We start from the raw sequence: 16,687 nt of genomic DNA, 5'->3' as shown, positions 1-16,687 counted from the left end.
TGTGCATGTGATGGGAACTTGACTTTCAGTGGCAGTTTCACGCCTTCAGTCTTCAGATTTCTTTACAAAGGCAAATTAAAGTTAGCATATCTTCGATAAATATTTAGCCGAAATTCACATATCGCAGAGTGGATTTGCAAACAGACTCCACTCGCGGACAGCAAAACGTCCCCTCATGTTGCCAGATCTCTTTAGAAACATAATCAACTTAGTCATGAAACAAGGTTTAAAACCTTTAACTGGTGCAAAATAAAGAGTTAAAGCTGCAGTCCATAACTTTTTTTTGGTTAAAAATTATCCAAAATAAATTTTTGAGCAAGTACATAACCAGCCAGTGTTCAAAACTATCTCATTATCTTAGCTCGATTCACAACAGTAAGCTTGTAATAACGTTTTATAATAAGAGCGACATGGTGGATTTCCGTGGGAAATTTGAGCATGCAGCAGTTCCTCTGTGCGCCATTACATCACGTCTATAAACAGAAAGGAAGGAGTCCAGGCTAATCGGTTTTATCACGTGAGGACGCGGATCATTTATAGCCTGTTCTCACAGCAGCTGAAATAATTAAAATTATCATTTTGATGGTGGATTGTAATCCAGAAAGATCAAAATGACAATCATCAGTGACAACTGGAGATTCATCCGTAGTCAAAAAGCAAAAGACTTTGGACTGTTGAGTGGCTACAGAAATTGAAATCTACAGGTAGGCTAACGCTAATATACACATAGTTATAGTAATGCTAATGTTGTTAACATTAACGATTTGAGAACAAAGCATAATAGTACTAATAAGTTGCACGGTTTAGCATGATCAGAGCTAAGCGATCGTTAGATTTAATCATCATTGGCAGCGCGATTTATTGTAGACCTAATGCTTTTTTCCTCAGTTGGTCAGAACAAAAGTGGCAGACATGTTACTTACTTGTTCAGATGATATTTTCCAGTGAAAATTCTTATATTGGTCATACTTTCAAGACGTAGAACCTGTGATTCTGAAGTACAGTATCCACACCGATGCGGTGACTGACAGCAAGCATTAGATTCATCTGCGCTGACAAGCTGTGCCGAGGCGCAACGCACGTACAGATAACTGTTCCGCATATGACTGCAATCGCAGGTTTCAAACAAGAGATGGCGACAAAGAGGAAAAATCGTGGACTGCAGCTTTACGTAAATACACATATTTACTTAACTATTTAAATCTCATTACGCATCATGGGCGTTTCTAGCTTTTCAATACTGTTGCACATGCAGGCCGCCATCAAAAAAGCGTCCACATATTTTCATAGGCCTATAGCCTACTCTTTGAAACTGTTATGGATACTATATGGACATAAATGAATGATCTTACCAGTGGTACTGGCTATTGTAACAATGGATTGTAGGTAAATATCTACCTCATGAAGTATTCTGTCACTTTTCGGAGTGAGAAACAGCTGCAAATGATTCAGTTGTGAACTATGAATCAAACTGAGAAACAAACTATTTCAGACCTAGTTCAAAAGAGTTGAATCTGACATCACTAGCTCTGAATCCAAACAGCTGAGAGAAATATGGCTGAAATTTTACCCAGGGAAAATGATTCTTAGACAGGTATACAGTAATCTCCATTGTCAGACAATGATTTAGCAGTAATATTTTACTGGGGCACAGGCAGTAGTTCACTAGGGCACCTGTTTCACTGGGGCTCATGCCCCATGGTGTAGTGATGCCCCTATAAACTTTGGCCCTATATAACTCAGATATAATTGTTTTTTTTTTGTTTGTTTGTTTTTTTTTAATAAAACAAATAAAACGAGCCTTGATAATGAGGTGTACATTTATTTATCATGTATTTAACAGCCATTTATCATAAAGTAAATGATAAAAATTATAATAAGAGGATATGGCAACACAGTCTCTAAACTGCTAGCTAGCAAGTGGAGCGAAAGTGTGGCCCCGCCTCTGATTGTTTGACGTCACATGCCTCAGTCTTGACACATGGTGATGATCATCACATTTCTTACACACACATACACTCACGCACTTCAAGCCATTTATGCCGGTGCTGTAGAACAGGATCTTTCACTTGTCGTTGTTAGACGAATGATCGCTTTTTACCTGTTATACACAGGCCTATCTTTTAATTTCAGTTACATTTTTTCAAAAAAAAAATCATTTTTGCACGGAATAAGAGAGATTATGTCCAGACCGCTCACAATGAATCCAGCTTTCCTACCTCCGCAAACTAACGGCGTTTTGAAGGCGCTCTTGGAAAAACCTCTGAAACTATCTTTGCAAGATGAAGGTGATCAAAGCTTTCACTTTGTTACATTGCAGCATATGAAGAATAATAATTGCATTGAGCTTACTTTTAGGAGTCCTGCTGTGATCTCCAGAATAAATATCTATTGCTTTTGCTGTTTTGAAGATTTATTTTACTCGTTTTCGCGTGTTGTCCGTCGTTAAAGTGTCTCTTATAACTGAATAAACTTCATTTAAAGAGACATTACATAGCTGAGATTAGTTATTCTTAATTATAATTTTTAAAAAACTAATAATAAATAATGGAAAATTCAATGCCATTAAATACAGTGCTTTAAAATCCATAAAACAAAAAATTGTAATTACTTTTTTGAACAATTTGACTATTAACAATGAAGAAATCTGTGTTGAAACCAAGTAAAATGGCAAAAAACTGCAATGAGTTAAATGAATGGAAACAGATTTTTTATTATTATTGTGCATTGCTGAGATTACAGCTAAGAAAAGTCGCTCAAAATTATAACTTTAAAAATCATTAAAAAATTAATAAAGCACTTTCAAATCCATTTGAGTTATTCTATGATTTAAAAAAAAAAACTTTGAATTTTGATGCATCAAAAGTTGATGTGTTAACAAATGGAAATATTCTTCCAGGCTACGGGAAAGAGAGAGAGAAGGTGAAAAAGCTAGAAGAAGAGAGAAACACTCCACAATCAGCTTTCTTAGGGCCAACGCTTTGGGATAAAACACTGTCTTATGATGGAGACAGCTTTCTGGAGTATATGGACCTTGAGGAGTTCCTCTCTGAAAATGGCATCCCCTCCAGTCCCGCACAACACGACCAAAGCCTCCATCAGAGGCAGCAGCAGCAGGCTTCAATGCCACAGGCCCCCATCTCAGTCATGGACCTCAGCAGTCGGGCCATCACCTCCATCCACACGGGCATGGTTCCTCAGAACTGCCTCCACAGTCCAGGCAGACCAGGTACTCTACAACTGCTTCTGTGTCCCGTACAATGTCATGTTAGTCCCAACAGTTCCACTCTATAGATTTAAAAACAACCCTTTAAAATGATGTTAATCTGGGTCAGATGTCACTATCTAAATATGAAAGTGTGTGGGTGATATATGGGAAACAGCGTAGGCATTTTAACTTTCCTCCGTATGGTTGCTCTGTTCCTATTCTTTGCCATATTATTCTGTTCTACTTTAATATTCAAAGAGCATAGTTGATTATAAGCTTATATTAGATGATAATACTGATGATAAGTTCATAAATAGTATCTACCATGTGCTTTTCCGGGTGATAGGCAAGACTGTATGAAGTTGCATTTTGAAAAAGGGAAAAAAAAGAAAAAAAAAAAGCCCAATGAAAAAATGAGAGAGGCTTTTGTGGAAAAGAGAAAATTAGCATTGTTGAGCAGAATAAGTTGTCAAATGTAAAAACTTTCCCACCCCTAGCAAGCTTTAGAGTTCATCTTGTGAATGGAAATCTCAGACTAGCCTATAATGTCATTTTCCACTTACTAAAATTTGCAAACCAACAACTCTTTTCCTAGTCTGAGCATTTGGTGTCCCATCATCTAAACACAGTTTTATGGAAAACTTTATGTAAACTGTATTTTGTTTTGGAATTGTGGATATAGTATCAGGAAAATCATTGAACTCTTGTTCAGTTAGGTCTTTAAAATCAATTTGAAAATTAATCAACATTGAATATCAATGGTGAATTATAACAATTTTAATTTTGGTTAAAAAAAAGTCTTTAATTGATTATAGCAACAGAAAATGTAATAAACAATTTTTTTAATTTTTTTAATTGTATTTGCTATTTTGATTAATTTGAATATTATCTATGAATAAATGTGTTGAAACTCAGAAAACTGACTAAAATTTGCAGACTGATGAATAATTTCTTATTCTGAACATTTGCTGTGCAACATCTAAACATAGTTTTATGGAAAACCATATGTCAGCTAAAATTATTAATTACAAAAAAAATAGATGAAAACATGAAATCCTTTCCAGAAATTCTAGAGTTTTTATCCTGGCTCTAAAAAAACAGGTCAGCGCTAATTCATACATTTAATATGTTTTATTTTTGACCAATAATACAAAATGTATGCACAAAAACAATGAGATTTGAAGAAAAAAAGCTTTTGATTTGTACTTCATTTATTAATGTCTGGTGCACCACCTAGTGGAATGAGATGCTCACGACAGCATTTTCACCATGTGTTACAATACATTACCACTAAATTACAGTTCTGTCAACAATAAATCTTTTTTTTTTTTTCCTCTTATAGTTTTGCCTCCATCACGTAACACGCCGAGTCCTATTGACCCAGAGGCCATTCAGATACCAGTGAGCTACGAGCCCGATCCAGCAGACCTCGCTCTGTCCAGCGTCCCAGGCCAGGAGGTTTTTGACCCAAGGAAATGCAAGTTTTCCGAAGAGGAGCTGAAACCTCAGCCTATGATCAAGAAAGCACGCAAAATCTTCATTCCTGATGATATGAAGGTAACTTGGGTCAAGTTATTTAGCCCCTAAAAGTGTATGTTTGGTCACTGTTTTCACCCTTCGCCATTGACCAGCTGGGCAAAAGGCTCTTGCTAAGAAGCTTATGTCCGTTCATTCATCCTTCGGCAGCCTGGCCCACGTGATCCTCCCTTTTTTCCTGGTATCGCTCCAGTTCTGCCGGGTTTGGGATTAAAGGATTTGCCATTTTTAATTTGTTCAAATAAAAGTGGATCCCTCCCCAGCTTTGCAGAGTAGTAAATTGCTCAAAGCTGACTGCACGGCAGCGAATGCGTGAGAAAACTTGTCGTCACAATGACGGCTGGTTTTCTCTCGTGCTCGCCCTGGTAATCATATTTAAGTATGGTATAAATTGTCATAATTATATGTTCATATAAATCAGAGTTTACTGTGTAGAAACTATTAATCTTGTAAAACCTGACATATGCAATGAGAATAATAATTTAAATTTTATTTTATAAAAATAATTTTATTTTAAATGGAACCATTTATTGAACCTTTAGACAAAAAAAAAATCTTTAAAAAAATGAAAAGTTTGCATGTGGTATCATATTTAATACATCAGGCTTATATAATATGATATAGCAGGATACTTGAGAAGGAAAAAGCAAGCCAAAACTGAGCATAAATATGAAATTTGGCCAAAAATTAAGATGAATTTCTGATAGCTTGTAATGTACGTTACATTAATGAGATTTTATAACAGTATATTAGACTACTTGCATAAAAGGCATATAGATATCAACTGTCACTTTATATCTTCCAATAATATGTCTAAAGGTGATAATACACGGGGCAACTTTTTGAGCAATGTTGCCGAGCAACGTTGCTTGGGCACTTATATATATCTGGATACGTTAGATCGGTCGTGGGCAATTTTTTGAGATCCTCCAATCAGAATGTTAGCAGCCGATCACGTGAAAAATTTCAAACAAGATGGCGGCCTCACAGCGGTAGTGGAGCGGAGAAAAGGGGTGTGAACTTATATCTTTTTACGCTAGTAAGTTGTCATGCGTCAACCCAAAACAGGGAATTTACCTCATATAATGTTTAAAATAGCAACAACTGTCCAATGTAATGTGTGTAAACTGTAATTAAGCCATCGAATGTTTTCAGTTAAATACTAAAAGACAGAACCTATTTAACGTCTGTAGTAACGTAGGCTGTAGGGCGTATGGCACATGAATGTAGATTTTGACGCGATCGACGCGGGTTCGCATCCGCCTTTTGCCGAACTCGCTCTAAAAAAATATTTGAAACGTTGAAATAAAGTGCGTAACAAGTGTTTATAATAAAGTATTTATTGGGTTGGCAATAGATTTGCTCCTCTCTGATATGTTGCTACCAACCGTCCATTGCCCTAATTAGTTGCCCTATGTCTCATCAGGTTGCCCGTTGACGGCAACATTGCCCAGCAACATTGCTCAAAAAGTTGCCCCGTGTATCATCACCTTGATATTTAAATGCTTAGTTTTATGATCAAAACTAGTTTTTATTTTGGGGGCCAAAACATATAATGCAATGCAATTCAATGATAATTGAGAGATGCACAAATAAACATGATTTTCAAAAAGCCTGATGTATCATATTTGATGCTCACATTTTCACATGATGTATGGATATTAATCAAGAAAACTCAAACCTACAGGTAGTCTTGACATTTTTCTAATAATATAACATTTATACTTACGTTTATTTAAAAAACAAATCTGTAGGTTTCACAGCAAAAAGACACATGCACCACAACCTGAAGGTGAAATTGTGATCATGTTAATATCTTATAGGCCTTAGACATTTGCTTGTCAAATAGGATACAGTAGGCTTTATAGGGTTAACATATAACAATTAAAAACACAAAATAATCGGAGAAATCTTGACATGAAGTAACTAGGCGCTCCTGTCTCTTCCCCACCCCTTTTGTTCTGCATAATTTGAGCAGGATGACAAATACTGGGCACGGCGCAGAAAGAACAACATGGCCGCCAAGAGGTCACGGGACGCTCGGCGCCTAAAAGAAAATCAGATTGCCATCCGGGCTGGTTTCCTGGAGAAAGAGAATGCGGCTCTCCGACAGGAAGTTGCCGACATACGGAAAGAGCTGGGGCGGTGCAAAAATATCTTAACCAAGTATGAAGCTCGGCATGGCCCCCTGTGAGACTCCACGGGTGCTCCTGAAGTTCCCCTCACCCTCGCCCTTCCTATTCGAAGGACAATATTCTTGGGTTAAGGTCCGCTGGGCCTGTTTTCCAGTCAGCCCTCACCTCAGTCTGTTCTTGGCACCTTAGAAGGCAGAAACATTTCGTTGTGTGGTTATTTTATACATCTTGTAGAGATCTCTCACTCTCTTGCTCTATTTGTTATCGCAAACAAAGCCATCATTGTTTGCCAACCATGTATATTATTTTAGTGTGTTGTAGCATTTGTCCACAAACGTTTGCCTTGATTTGTCATCATTTATCAGTCAAATCTGAGCTAGCAGATCTTCTGCCGCTCCTACAGACTCACATGTATGCTGTATATGAGAGAGGAGGTCCATAGCTACTACAAGCTTCAGGCGTCTTAGATTTTGTGTCCGTAAAGACATTATTCTCACAGACAGAACAGAATGTAGCAAGATTTGAGAGTTTGAAACAACTTCATATAATCAAAATTGCTAAATATGTATATCCTTATTAGAAAACAGACAATCAAGTCACTTACTGTATATTCCAAAGCGTAATGAAATAAGGATGCAAGCTTCTGGGAATCTGTGCCACAAAGAGTGTGATTGAAATTGGCTGTTATACTTTAATATGAACCAGTAGTTGTTTGTTCAGTTTATGTGGTAAACTGACTGTCATTCCAGTGAATATGAAAGATAAACTGGTATGTTTAGGTTAATAATAGACCATTTCACGGACTGAGATGACACATTTCCACTGTTATCAACACTGCAAATCTAGTTACGTTTATAATATTTGTATTTCATTTTTTAATACACACTTATTACCTTGGCAGTAAATGACAAAAATGTGAAGGCAGCATAATACAACGGTTGAGGGAGTGACGGCAAATTTTATATCTTTCTCTCTTCAGACTGCTGTAATCTCTCTCACTCACTCTCTCTTCCTCTTTTGGAAAGTTGTGAAATCGCGTGTTTTTCTTTTGCTATTATTGCAAATGAAGTCCACCGGATATGTGAAAAGGGTGCATTCAGTTAAAAAGTCCACACTTGATATATTTCGATTAGCTTTTTTAAATCCAAAAGTGTGGGAAGCTAATTTTGTTAAGGTGGAACTGCCTGCTGCAATAATTTCATCAGATTCAGCACAGAGCGTCATTTATTCTGCATTAGCATGCTTTGAGTTCAAACTGTGATGAAAGGAAAACATACCTACTGAACAAGGTCTCAATTCCTTGCTAAAACAAAGAGGCAACCTGGTAGGCCTATATAAAGTGTATTGAAACAGATATGTTGCCTTTTGTTGCCGAGATGTGATATGAATGTAGATGTACGGGGTATTTTATGTCTACTACTCTTTACTACAGACCAAATTATATGAAATACAATCATATTGTCATATTGAAATTAAATGTTTTTACAAAGTTATTCTTGTTTTTGTACAGTATTTTCATATGAATTTCTGAATATATATGTAATTTGATGTATACTGTATATAGGCATCAAACTATATGAAAAAGTTCTAAATTCTACAGGTAACTGTATATGGGCATTATTAATATATAATAGGCTACATTTAGTACTATGAACTTTACATACGATCAGTTTCTTTACCTCTTACAGTTGTCTATTCTTATACGAGCATTTTACTTTTAAGTGCATCAATATCGAAACATTTTTCATGTTTTCTTTTTTCTTTTGTTGTTAAATTATATTGTCAATACCTTTCATGTAGTGGTTGTGATGTACAATCATGAAATATGATATTATTGTGTGTTTGCCAAACTTGGCAAAAGAACGTATTCTTGGCCACATAGAATGTTGTCAATATTGTGTATTTCAACAAATAAAATGTATTTTATATTAAATATATTAAATTACAGCACGTTTAAATTTTAACATTCTTTTTTTCAGATGATTATTTGACTCATATTTGAAATGTGTTGTTTGTTGTGGTCCCTTTTGGTTCCTTTTTCCTGTTAATGAAAATAAAAAGCTTTTGAAAAGCTGATATTTGATGATGAGTGAAATATATATATATATATATATATATATATATATATATATATATATATATATATATATATATATATATATATATATTATTATTATTATTATTATTATTATTATTATTATAAATATTTGAATTATTTGCACAATGAGCTCATTGCATCAAATAATTGCTCTTGGTATGCTGGAGGATCGAAAAATTATAGTTGTTATTATGGAACGTACCACTAGAGAGCAATGCCTATCCAAAAATGCATGTGTGTGTCTCTAAACAGATGTTGTCGATGCTCTGTCATACAAAATATTCTTATACATTATTTATACACATCTTCATCATTACTGTCGTCATCAGTGTCATCATCAACAACAGATGTATCATTATTGTAGATATATATATGAAAAGCTTTACTTGATAGCCTACTGCTGCCTCTCCGGTCTATAGTAGAAATAACAAAGAAAAACATTAAAAGACATTAAAAGATTACATATATATATATGTATATATATATATATATATATATATATATATATATATATATATATATATATATATATATATATATATTGGTGTGCATATATACACACCAATCAGGTGTATGACCACTGACAGCTTTAGTGAATAACACTGATTATCTCTTCATCACAACACTGGTTCTGATAGGTGTCAGAATACATAGTGCATCGCAGTTTGTTGTGTATTGGGCTGCATAGCCACAGACCAGTCAGGGTGCCGATGCTGACCCCTGTCCACCGCTGAAAGCACCAACAGTGGGCACGTGAGCATCACAACTGGACCACGGAGCAATGAAAGAAGTTTTGTCCTGCTAATTATTATTTTATACCCATAAAAATAATTAGTAACTGCCAGATAACGATCACCTGCTTTTTCCCGTCATGGCTAACATAAGGTGTGTTAATTATTAATTAACAGTAGGCCTGTTAATTAGCTTATAAAGCCCACATTTAACATTAACATAAGCTCAGTGATCCGTCAGATCCTGTAGGTTGGTTGGTACAGTTTAGGCTACTGCTGAACAACGGTCGGTGTGAAATAACACAGAAATCGAAAATTAATAGTTATATATCTTCAATCTCCCCTCGAAGCTCCAACAGTCTTCAGAGAAGCTGTCAATCACAACTGTCAATCATAATAACACGCCCCGTTTCTATAGCATCAAATTGCTAGCTAAAATCAAACTTATTACAAAAACGAACACTGAATATCAACGTGATAACAAACAACTATCTTAAATGACCAAAACCATCTTTCAGAAAATTTTATTGGAAGTGTAATTTATTTTTTTATTTTGACTCAAGTGCCATTCATTTACATTGAGTGGGCGAGGTTTATGACCTGTACTGCATCCAGCCACCAGGGGTCGATCAAAGAGCCCACAGCTTAGAGATGGGCGATACCACTTATTTTGTTTTCGATACGATACCGATAGGCCAACTTTCAATATCTATACCGATACGATACCTCTAATCTGAATTTAAGTTATTAAATTATTAATAATTTAAGTCCTTAAATTATTGAATTTCTTTGAGTAAAATGGGTAATGGTACCTACTTAACATTATATTTGAAAGGTATTTTAACATTCAATACACCAATTTATTAGATTATATTTTTGTTTACACATGGTTAAAATGTTTATTTGTAGTGGTAACCATGGAAATCTATGTAGGCTACTATTTCATTTTGTTTGTTGTGAAATAACTCAAACATATTATGTTGTTCTGTGTGCTGTTAAGCATTGTTCAGGGTTGCATTTCCCAAAAGCATCAATGGTTTCTTACAATGTTAAACACATTCAGCTGTTTGAATGCGTTCGCTCACTGTGATTGATTGGTTCTGACTTGCAGCATTTGCGTGTTCAGATGAGCAGGAAAATACTTCTACTACACAATTATTCACTAACATAGGTTATTTGTCCAATTCAATGCACATTGTATGCATTAAATTTATTGTTAATTAAACAAAATCACTGATAAAAAAAACACTTTAGTATCGATATTTTTATTTAAGTATCAATACTTTCGATACTCAACGTCAGTATCGATATATCGCTACTTCATATCGATCTGCCCATCCCTACCACAGCTTCACTTTTCAGGATGTAGCCTATGAGTCACACCCGGTGGATAAAAGCAGATGACAACATAATTTATAACCATAATTAAACTAAACTATACCTGTTCTGTCTCCATGCAGCATATATTCTCTGGCTCTGTAGGCATCATTGTCTGACCATTACTGACGGTTTCTGGGATTTTCAGTGCTTGAGATTGTCCTGTTTGTTTGTTGCATGAGCTCTTGAAGCTCCGCTCTCTTCTTTAAAGAGCCGCTCATTTGCATTTAAAGGGACACACAAAAATGGCTTGTTTTTGCTCACCCCCCCAAATTTTAATATGCCAAAAAAATATCTGTGGGGTATTTTGAGCTAAAACTTCACATACACACATTAAAAATGTAATTTAGTCACCATGCATCTGTAATTTAGTAACAGATGCATTGTGATATAGGAGAACTATATTGCGGGGGGAAAAATCTTCTGTCTTGCAGCTCCCTTCAGAAATTTTGAAACCAACTCTTCAGCTTTCCCTCGATTGCCACTCTTGTAGAGTTTTTTCTGTCATGTTTTTCTGTCCTGAAACCACGAAATGTCTCGGGTTATGACTGTAACCCTTGTTCCCTGAGAAAGGGAACGAGACACTGTGTCTGTAACAACGCTGAGGGCGTTCCCCAAAGTGTCGTTACAGACGCAGTGCGAGTTCCCTCAAAGGGGGCAATTTTTATCAGCATTTGTTTTCCATGAAAAGATCAGTAACTAATTTTAAGCAATTTTCAAGCTATATAAAATTGCAATATATATATATATATATATATATATATATATATACTGTATATGAGATATAATAATAAAACACAAAGTAGGCCATACAGAAATACAGACATTAATTCCTTTCCAGAAAACATGCAGCTAAGCACTATATCCCTTTGACATGCACACAAGAAGTCATGCTCTGTCTCTCTAAAGCTTTTGCACGCTGTAAAATGAGCTTCTGTCAACAGCATGATGGTCACTCCTGCAATGACATGTGTTCAGAGCAGACCTCCAGTACGTGCTGCTTCTGGGTGTGGCCTAAACGTCCTCTTACTCGAGACAAACACAGATGACTTCCTGTGGGATTATGTGGCATTTATCAAATAGACTAGGAGTTATATAAAGCCATTTGTAAATGCAGAGGGAGCAGATTGGGATCTAACATTAATCCCAGCCTGCATTCAGCCTGGCTGCAATCCATCTGAAAGAAAGGACAGGCAACAGGAATTACAAAACTTACACTGGTCAGATTCTATTCCACTGTCCATACCATTGCTTGATCTCTCCAACTCATGGCCAACACTGGATAACTGACCCTGATCAATTGAGGGCTGGTGTTCAATTTTAGCCATATTGATATGTAGACCTACTTTCTCTGTAAATTCAGTTAGGAATTATTAAAATGATTCAAGATTTGCTCAGATTTATCACAGCTCTTACCATGCTGATAATTTTAATAAATAATAATAATAATAAAAAATGCACAATTAGAAAAAATCATTTGCTTTTTTATTCACCAAATTTACTGTAGAGAATACATGAGTTTTCGGAACGTTATATGAGTGAAAATAGGAATGAAATCACCACTTTTACCACTTGATTGTCAAACAATTTGATGAAAAATCTCTATATATTTTTAAATTAACACAAAAATATTTAATATTAATATTTTTTCCCCCATAAAATAACAGTTATGATTACTATCATCATCATCTTTGGTAACACTTTACAATAAGGTTTCATTGGTTAACAAAAACAAACAATGAACAATACTTCTACAGCATTTATTAATCTTATTTAATGTTAATCCAACATTTACTAATACATTTTTAAAATTAAAAGTTGTATCTGTTAATGCACTGTGAATTAACATGAACATTAACAACTAACATTTTTATTAACTTATATCAACAAAGGTTAATAAATGCTTGTCAGAATATATTGCTCATTGTTTGTTCATTAGTTGATGCAATAACTAATGTTAACAAATGAGACCATATTGTAAAGTGTTGCCTTTTTATTATACTTCATAAATATATTGCATTTTAGATGATGATTGATGATGATGTAGATCAACTTCTCATCAGCATTTGATTCCTGGGGAATACATATACAGTAAAACATGCAAAGTATGTTGCTTTGGGGAAAAAAAAGCACATGCCAAATGCAGTGCATAAATATAGATGATGATTTAACAATTGCATTCAGCCAAGTGGGTTCATCAGTGTCCATTGAATTATTATTATTTTTTATTATTACTGTTTTTACTGTGAAACAATCCTTATATTATTGTAAATGTATCTTTTATAATATACCTATACCTATATACACATTTACAAACATGCACACATTCAAACTTCACAACAGACACATTCAAAATGTATAAGTTATATACTTAGTGTTGCACACTAACACAACATTTATGCTTTTGACATAGCTGCAAAATCATATGTACGTTTTATGGCAGACAACACTGTGACTGTACACGTGTCCAGACATTAGCCCTGTTTAGGCATGCACATGTGTCTTCTACTGGCCTCTATCCAGTGTCCAGAGGATAAAATAACTCCATTTCCATGATGAAAATGTCCACAATAAACTAATGAAAGCAGATGGATGCTCTGAAACAGAGAAGAGAAGAGGCCATTAAAGGCTGTTTTATTGACTACGCTTCCAGTGGCCAAAATGCTGTTTGATGCCATGTCAGTTTAAAGTCAGAGGGTTGTGTTATGTAATTCTAATGATGAAAGCTGTCTCTTTAAAGAGGTGCTACAGTATAAGGAGATCAAGATTGCAAAAAAAAAAAATATTATATATTATATTATATATAATATTATATATAAGCAATACATATATATATATAAGCAATACTTGCACTGGTTGACCACAGCAAACTTTTAATATTTCACATTTCATAGTTTGTTTTGGCAGTGTATTTTATGGTAACTATAGTTCTAGACAAAGATATCTGTTAGAAATGAGGAAATCAACAGGTTATGAGCAGGAAAATTCATATTATGTTACTGTAATATCAGCAGCAATGCACATGAACAGCCCAGATTGACTACCATTGGCAGATTTGCTAAAACATCATATGTAAAAACTGTCATTTTAAATCTAACTTTAATTAAAAAATGTTAATTGATTGTTTGGTTGTCTTAAATGGGTTTATTTAATCATAAAACTATCTGAGGGGGAAAAAAAACTAGCACTGGTCCTTATTCTTTTTTATTAATAACATGAATTTTACCAGATGACATTTAATTGCTATAATCTTATATCAATCCTAGAGACATCGACACATCAACTTCAAATCACAATATTGCAGACATGATACACTCTTGTCAAGCTGATCATGTGCTCTGCCCACAACAACAGGTTTTGTTTTTATCTGACTGGCTTTATAAAATGATGGCTGTTGCTTTTATATGGCCTACTAAATAAGTTTAAATCAACAAAAGATTATTTGAAGCATTTTGCACACAAAAGAGAAGATAATGTCGAACTGTTTAATCGTGTGTAGGTATTCCTGCTCTTACTATTAAATCAAAATCACAAAATAAGCTAACATAAGTTGTGACATTTGACCTTTCCAAAGAGGAATCCATCCAAAATGACCATAACAATTTTCCCCCTTTTATTTCGTCATTCAGTTCAATTTTACACAATGTTATCTTTACATAACCATCTTATCTGGATAAATCAAAGACCATGGTGCGTAAAACACTACCGTCGTCACTACAGCCATTTTGGTTAGTATGTTTACTCGGATGATGATGCAATAGTACAGACACTTGATGTTGCTGAAGTTAATCCCTCTGCTAATGCCTTCTTCATGTTAATGGTTATAAATTCTAAAGAATTCATCATGTCATAAAACATGTCTTAATGAAACAAACAATCATATTATAAATCATATGGAGAAACAGCACAAATGACATCACCTTGGACAAAAGACAAAAAAAAAAAAAAAAAAAATCAACGAGTATTAAATGGGTCATGTATTCAGGTCAGTGAGAAGGAATTGTTCCTTACCTCTTTCCTTTCAAATTAGGATTCAATTTTAGCACTAGTCTCTGGATGTGTCAGACCAGCGTGCTCCTCTTCTCACGCATGTCAGGGGTCAAAGGTGTGAAGTTGGAGGAAGCTGTGTTGTTCTGCTCATTATAACGCGACGAGGCCGGGGAGTTTTGCATCACCACGAGCCGGATGGGAGACTGTTGCTGGGGGGCGGGGGGCTCGGAAACGTACTCCTTGGAAGGGTCTTTGCCCCGGCAGTCGTACAGGATGCAAGAGATGAGAAAGACCAGAAGCAAGATCACGTAGCTGGCGATGAGGATGATGAGGTTTAGAGTGACTGGGTCAATCTCCAGGTAAAACTCCATGAGACCCATGGCGACGCTGCATCCCTGACTCCGCGCTCTGAGAGAAACGTGGGCACCATGGACTCCAGTCGGGCTCTTCTGCAAAGCTTGAAGTTGTAGGGATATTCCGACGAGCACCAGCAGGGCCCTGCGCAGAGATCAGAGTGGAGATGTCGCTCTGCCGTTCAAAGACTTTAATCCCTCCCCTTCTATTCCACCAACCTTGAATTCTTGCAGCCAATGATTAAAAGCTCCTCACTTTAATAGCTTAAGCTGCCATTTTAATTTTGCCAACTGCACATTGCGGGATGGATTTGGACAAATTATGTCGAAGCGGTGAAAGGGTGGAGTAGAATTTTTAGCGTGTCCCACCTCGTGTCCTTTTGCCAGAAGCACGTCAATGTGGGATTTCACTAAGTATCGTGTAATGAACGACTTTTAGTTATGTCATTATAAATGGACCGTGACATAACGCTCAAGCCAAAAAGCAGATTTAATGTGTGTGGAGGTATTTTGGGAAAATGTAAAATGCATTCCCCCCGCCCACAATGTTTTGTTTGTTTGGTTTAATCAAGATATTTTAACATAAAAATACATTTTAATGAGTTTTTGAGATAGTGTCCATTGAAACTGGCTATGTCTTTATAAATGGACATGACATAATACTGAAGCCAAAAAGCATATTTAATGTTGTTTTTGAAGGTAATTTGGAAAAAAAATATGACTTAAATATATTTTTTAGCATTTGGCATTCATCATTTTGATACAATTCTGAATACATTTTTATGGATTTTTCTTTATTTTTCTCATTCAGTCATATTAAGAGTGTTTGGGACAGTTTCAGCTGAAAGAGTCTAAGAAACAGCTGTTATGTCATCATAAATAGTCTGTGAAGTAAAACAGAAGCCAAAAAGCAGATTTAATAAAAAATATTTAATAAAGCATATTAAGAGTTTTTGGGAGGTGAAAGTGACTAACGGTTTTATGATATCATTACTAATGGATGGTGACATAACACTAGAGCCAAAAAGCAGATTTAAGGTTATGTGTGGAGGTATTTTGGGAAAATGTAACATTTAGCATATCATAAGTTAAGGTTTTATATATATGCGACCGTATGGACCACAAAACCAGTCTTAAGGGTCAATTTTTTGAAATTGAGATTTATACATCATCTGAAAGCTGAATAAATAAGTGATCTGTGGTTTGTTAGGATAGGACACTATTTGGCCAGAATACAACTATTTGAAAATCTGGAATCT

At 35.3% G+C, this 16,687-nt stretch overlaps 2 protein-coding genes across 3 annotated transcripts; one reads left to right on the top strand and one right to left on the bottom strand.

Annotated features, from left to right (window-relative positions):
- The first annotated feature begins 2,032 nt into the window (after positions 1–2,032).
- On the top strand, positions 2,033–8,804 carry hlfb (HLF transcription factor, PAR bZIP family member b). 2 transcript variants are annotated; one of them, XM_067369379.1, is made up of 4 exons: positions 2,033–2,288; positions 2,900–3,229; positions 4,551–4,765; positions 6,723–8,804. In XM_067369379.1, the coding sequence occupies exons 1-4, from the start codon at positions 2,087–2,089 to the stop codon at positions 6,936–6,938; spliced, it is 963 nt and encodes a 320-aa protein (XP_067225480.1). In that variant the 5' UTR covers positions 2,033–2,086; the 3' UTR covers positions 6,939–8,804. The 2 variants fall into 2 exon arrangements, with proteins under 2 accessions (XP_067225480.1, XP_067225479.1); XM_067369378.1 differs by having other exon boundaries at positions 6,720–8,804.
- A 6,342-nt stretch (positions 8,805–15,146) lies between these two features.
- Positions 15,147–15,455, bottom strand: si:ch73-256g18.2 (small integral membrane protein 36). The gene has a single exon (XM_067369184.1). It carries the CDS (start codon positions 15,453–15,455, stop codon positions 15,147–15,149), a length of 309 nt encoding a protein of 102 aa, XP_067225285.1.
- Between the last annotated feature and the right edge of the window lie 1,232 nt (positions 15,456–16,687).

Source organism: Chanodichthys erythropterus, chromosome 19 (assembly GCF_024489055.1).
Source record: "Chanodichthys erythropterus isolate Z2021 chromosome 19, ASM2448905v1, whole genome shotgun sequence".
Classification (NCBI taxonomy): Eukaryota; Metazoa; Chordata; class Actinopteri; order Cypriniformes; family Xenocyprididae; genus Chanodichthys; species Chanodichthys erythropterus.
This window is presented reverse-complemented; position numbering and strand designations above follow the sequence as displayed.

What these genes read in the sequence shown, in the direction of transcription:
- hlfb (XM_067369378.1), top strand. Translation starts at nt 2,087, where the DNA reads ATGATCGCTTTTTACCTGTTATACACAGGCCTATCTTTTAATTTCAGT. An exon ending in CCACAGTCCAGGCAGACCAG is followed by an intron (nt 3,230 to 4,550) that starts GTACTCTACAAC and finishes TTCCTCTTATAG; the next exon opens with TTTTGCCTCCATCACGTAAC. An exon ending in TCATTCCTGATGATATGAAG is followed by an intron (nt 4,766 to 6,719) that starts GTAACTTGGGTC and finishes GCATAATTTGAG; the next exon opens with CAGGATGACAAATACTGGGC.
- si:ch73-256g18.2 (XM_067369184.1), bottom strand. Translation starts at nt 15,455, where the DNA reads ATGGGTCTCATGGAGTTTTACCTGGAGATTGACCCAGTCACTCTAAAC.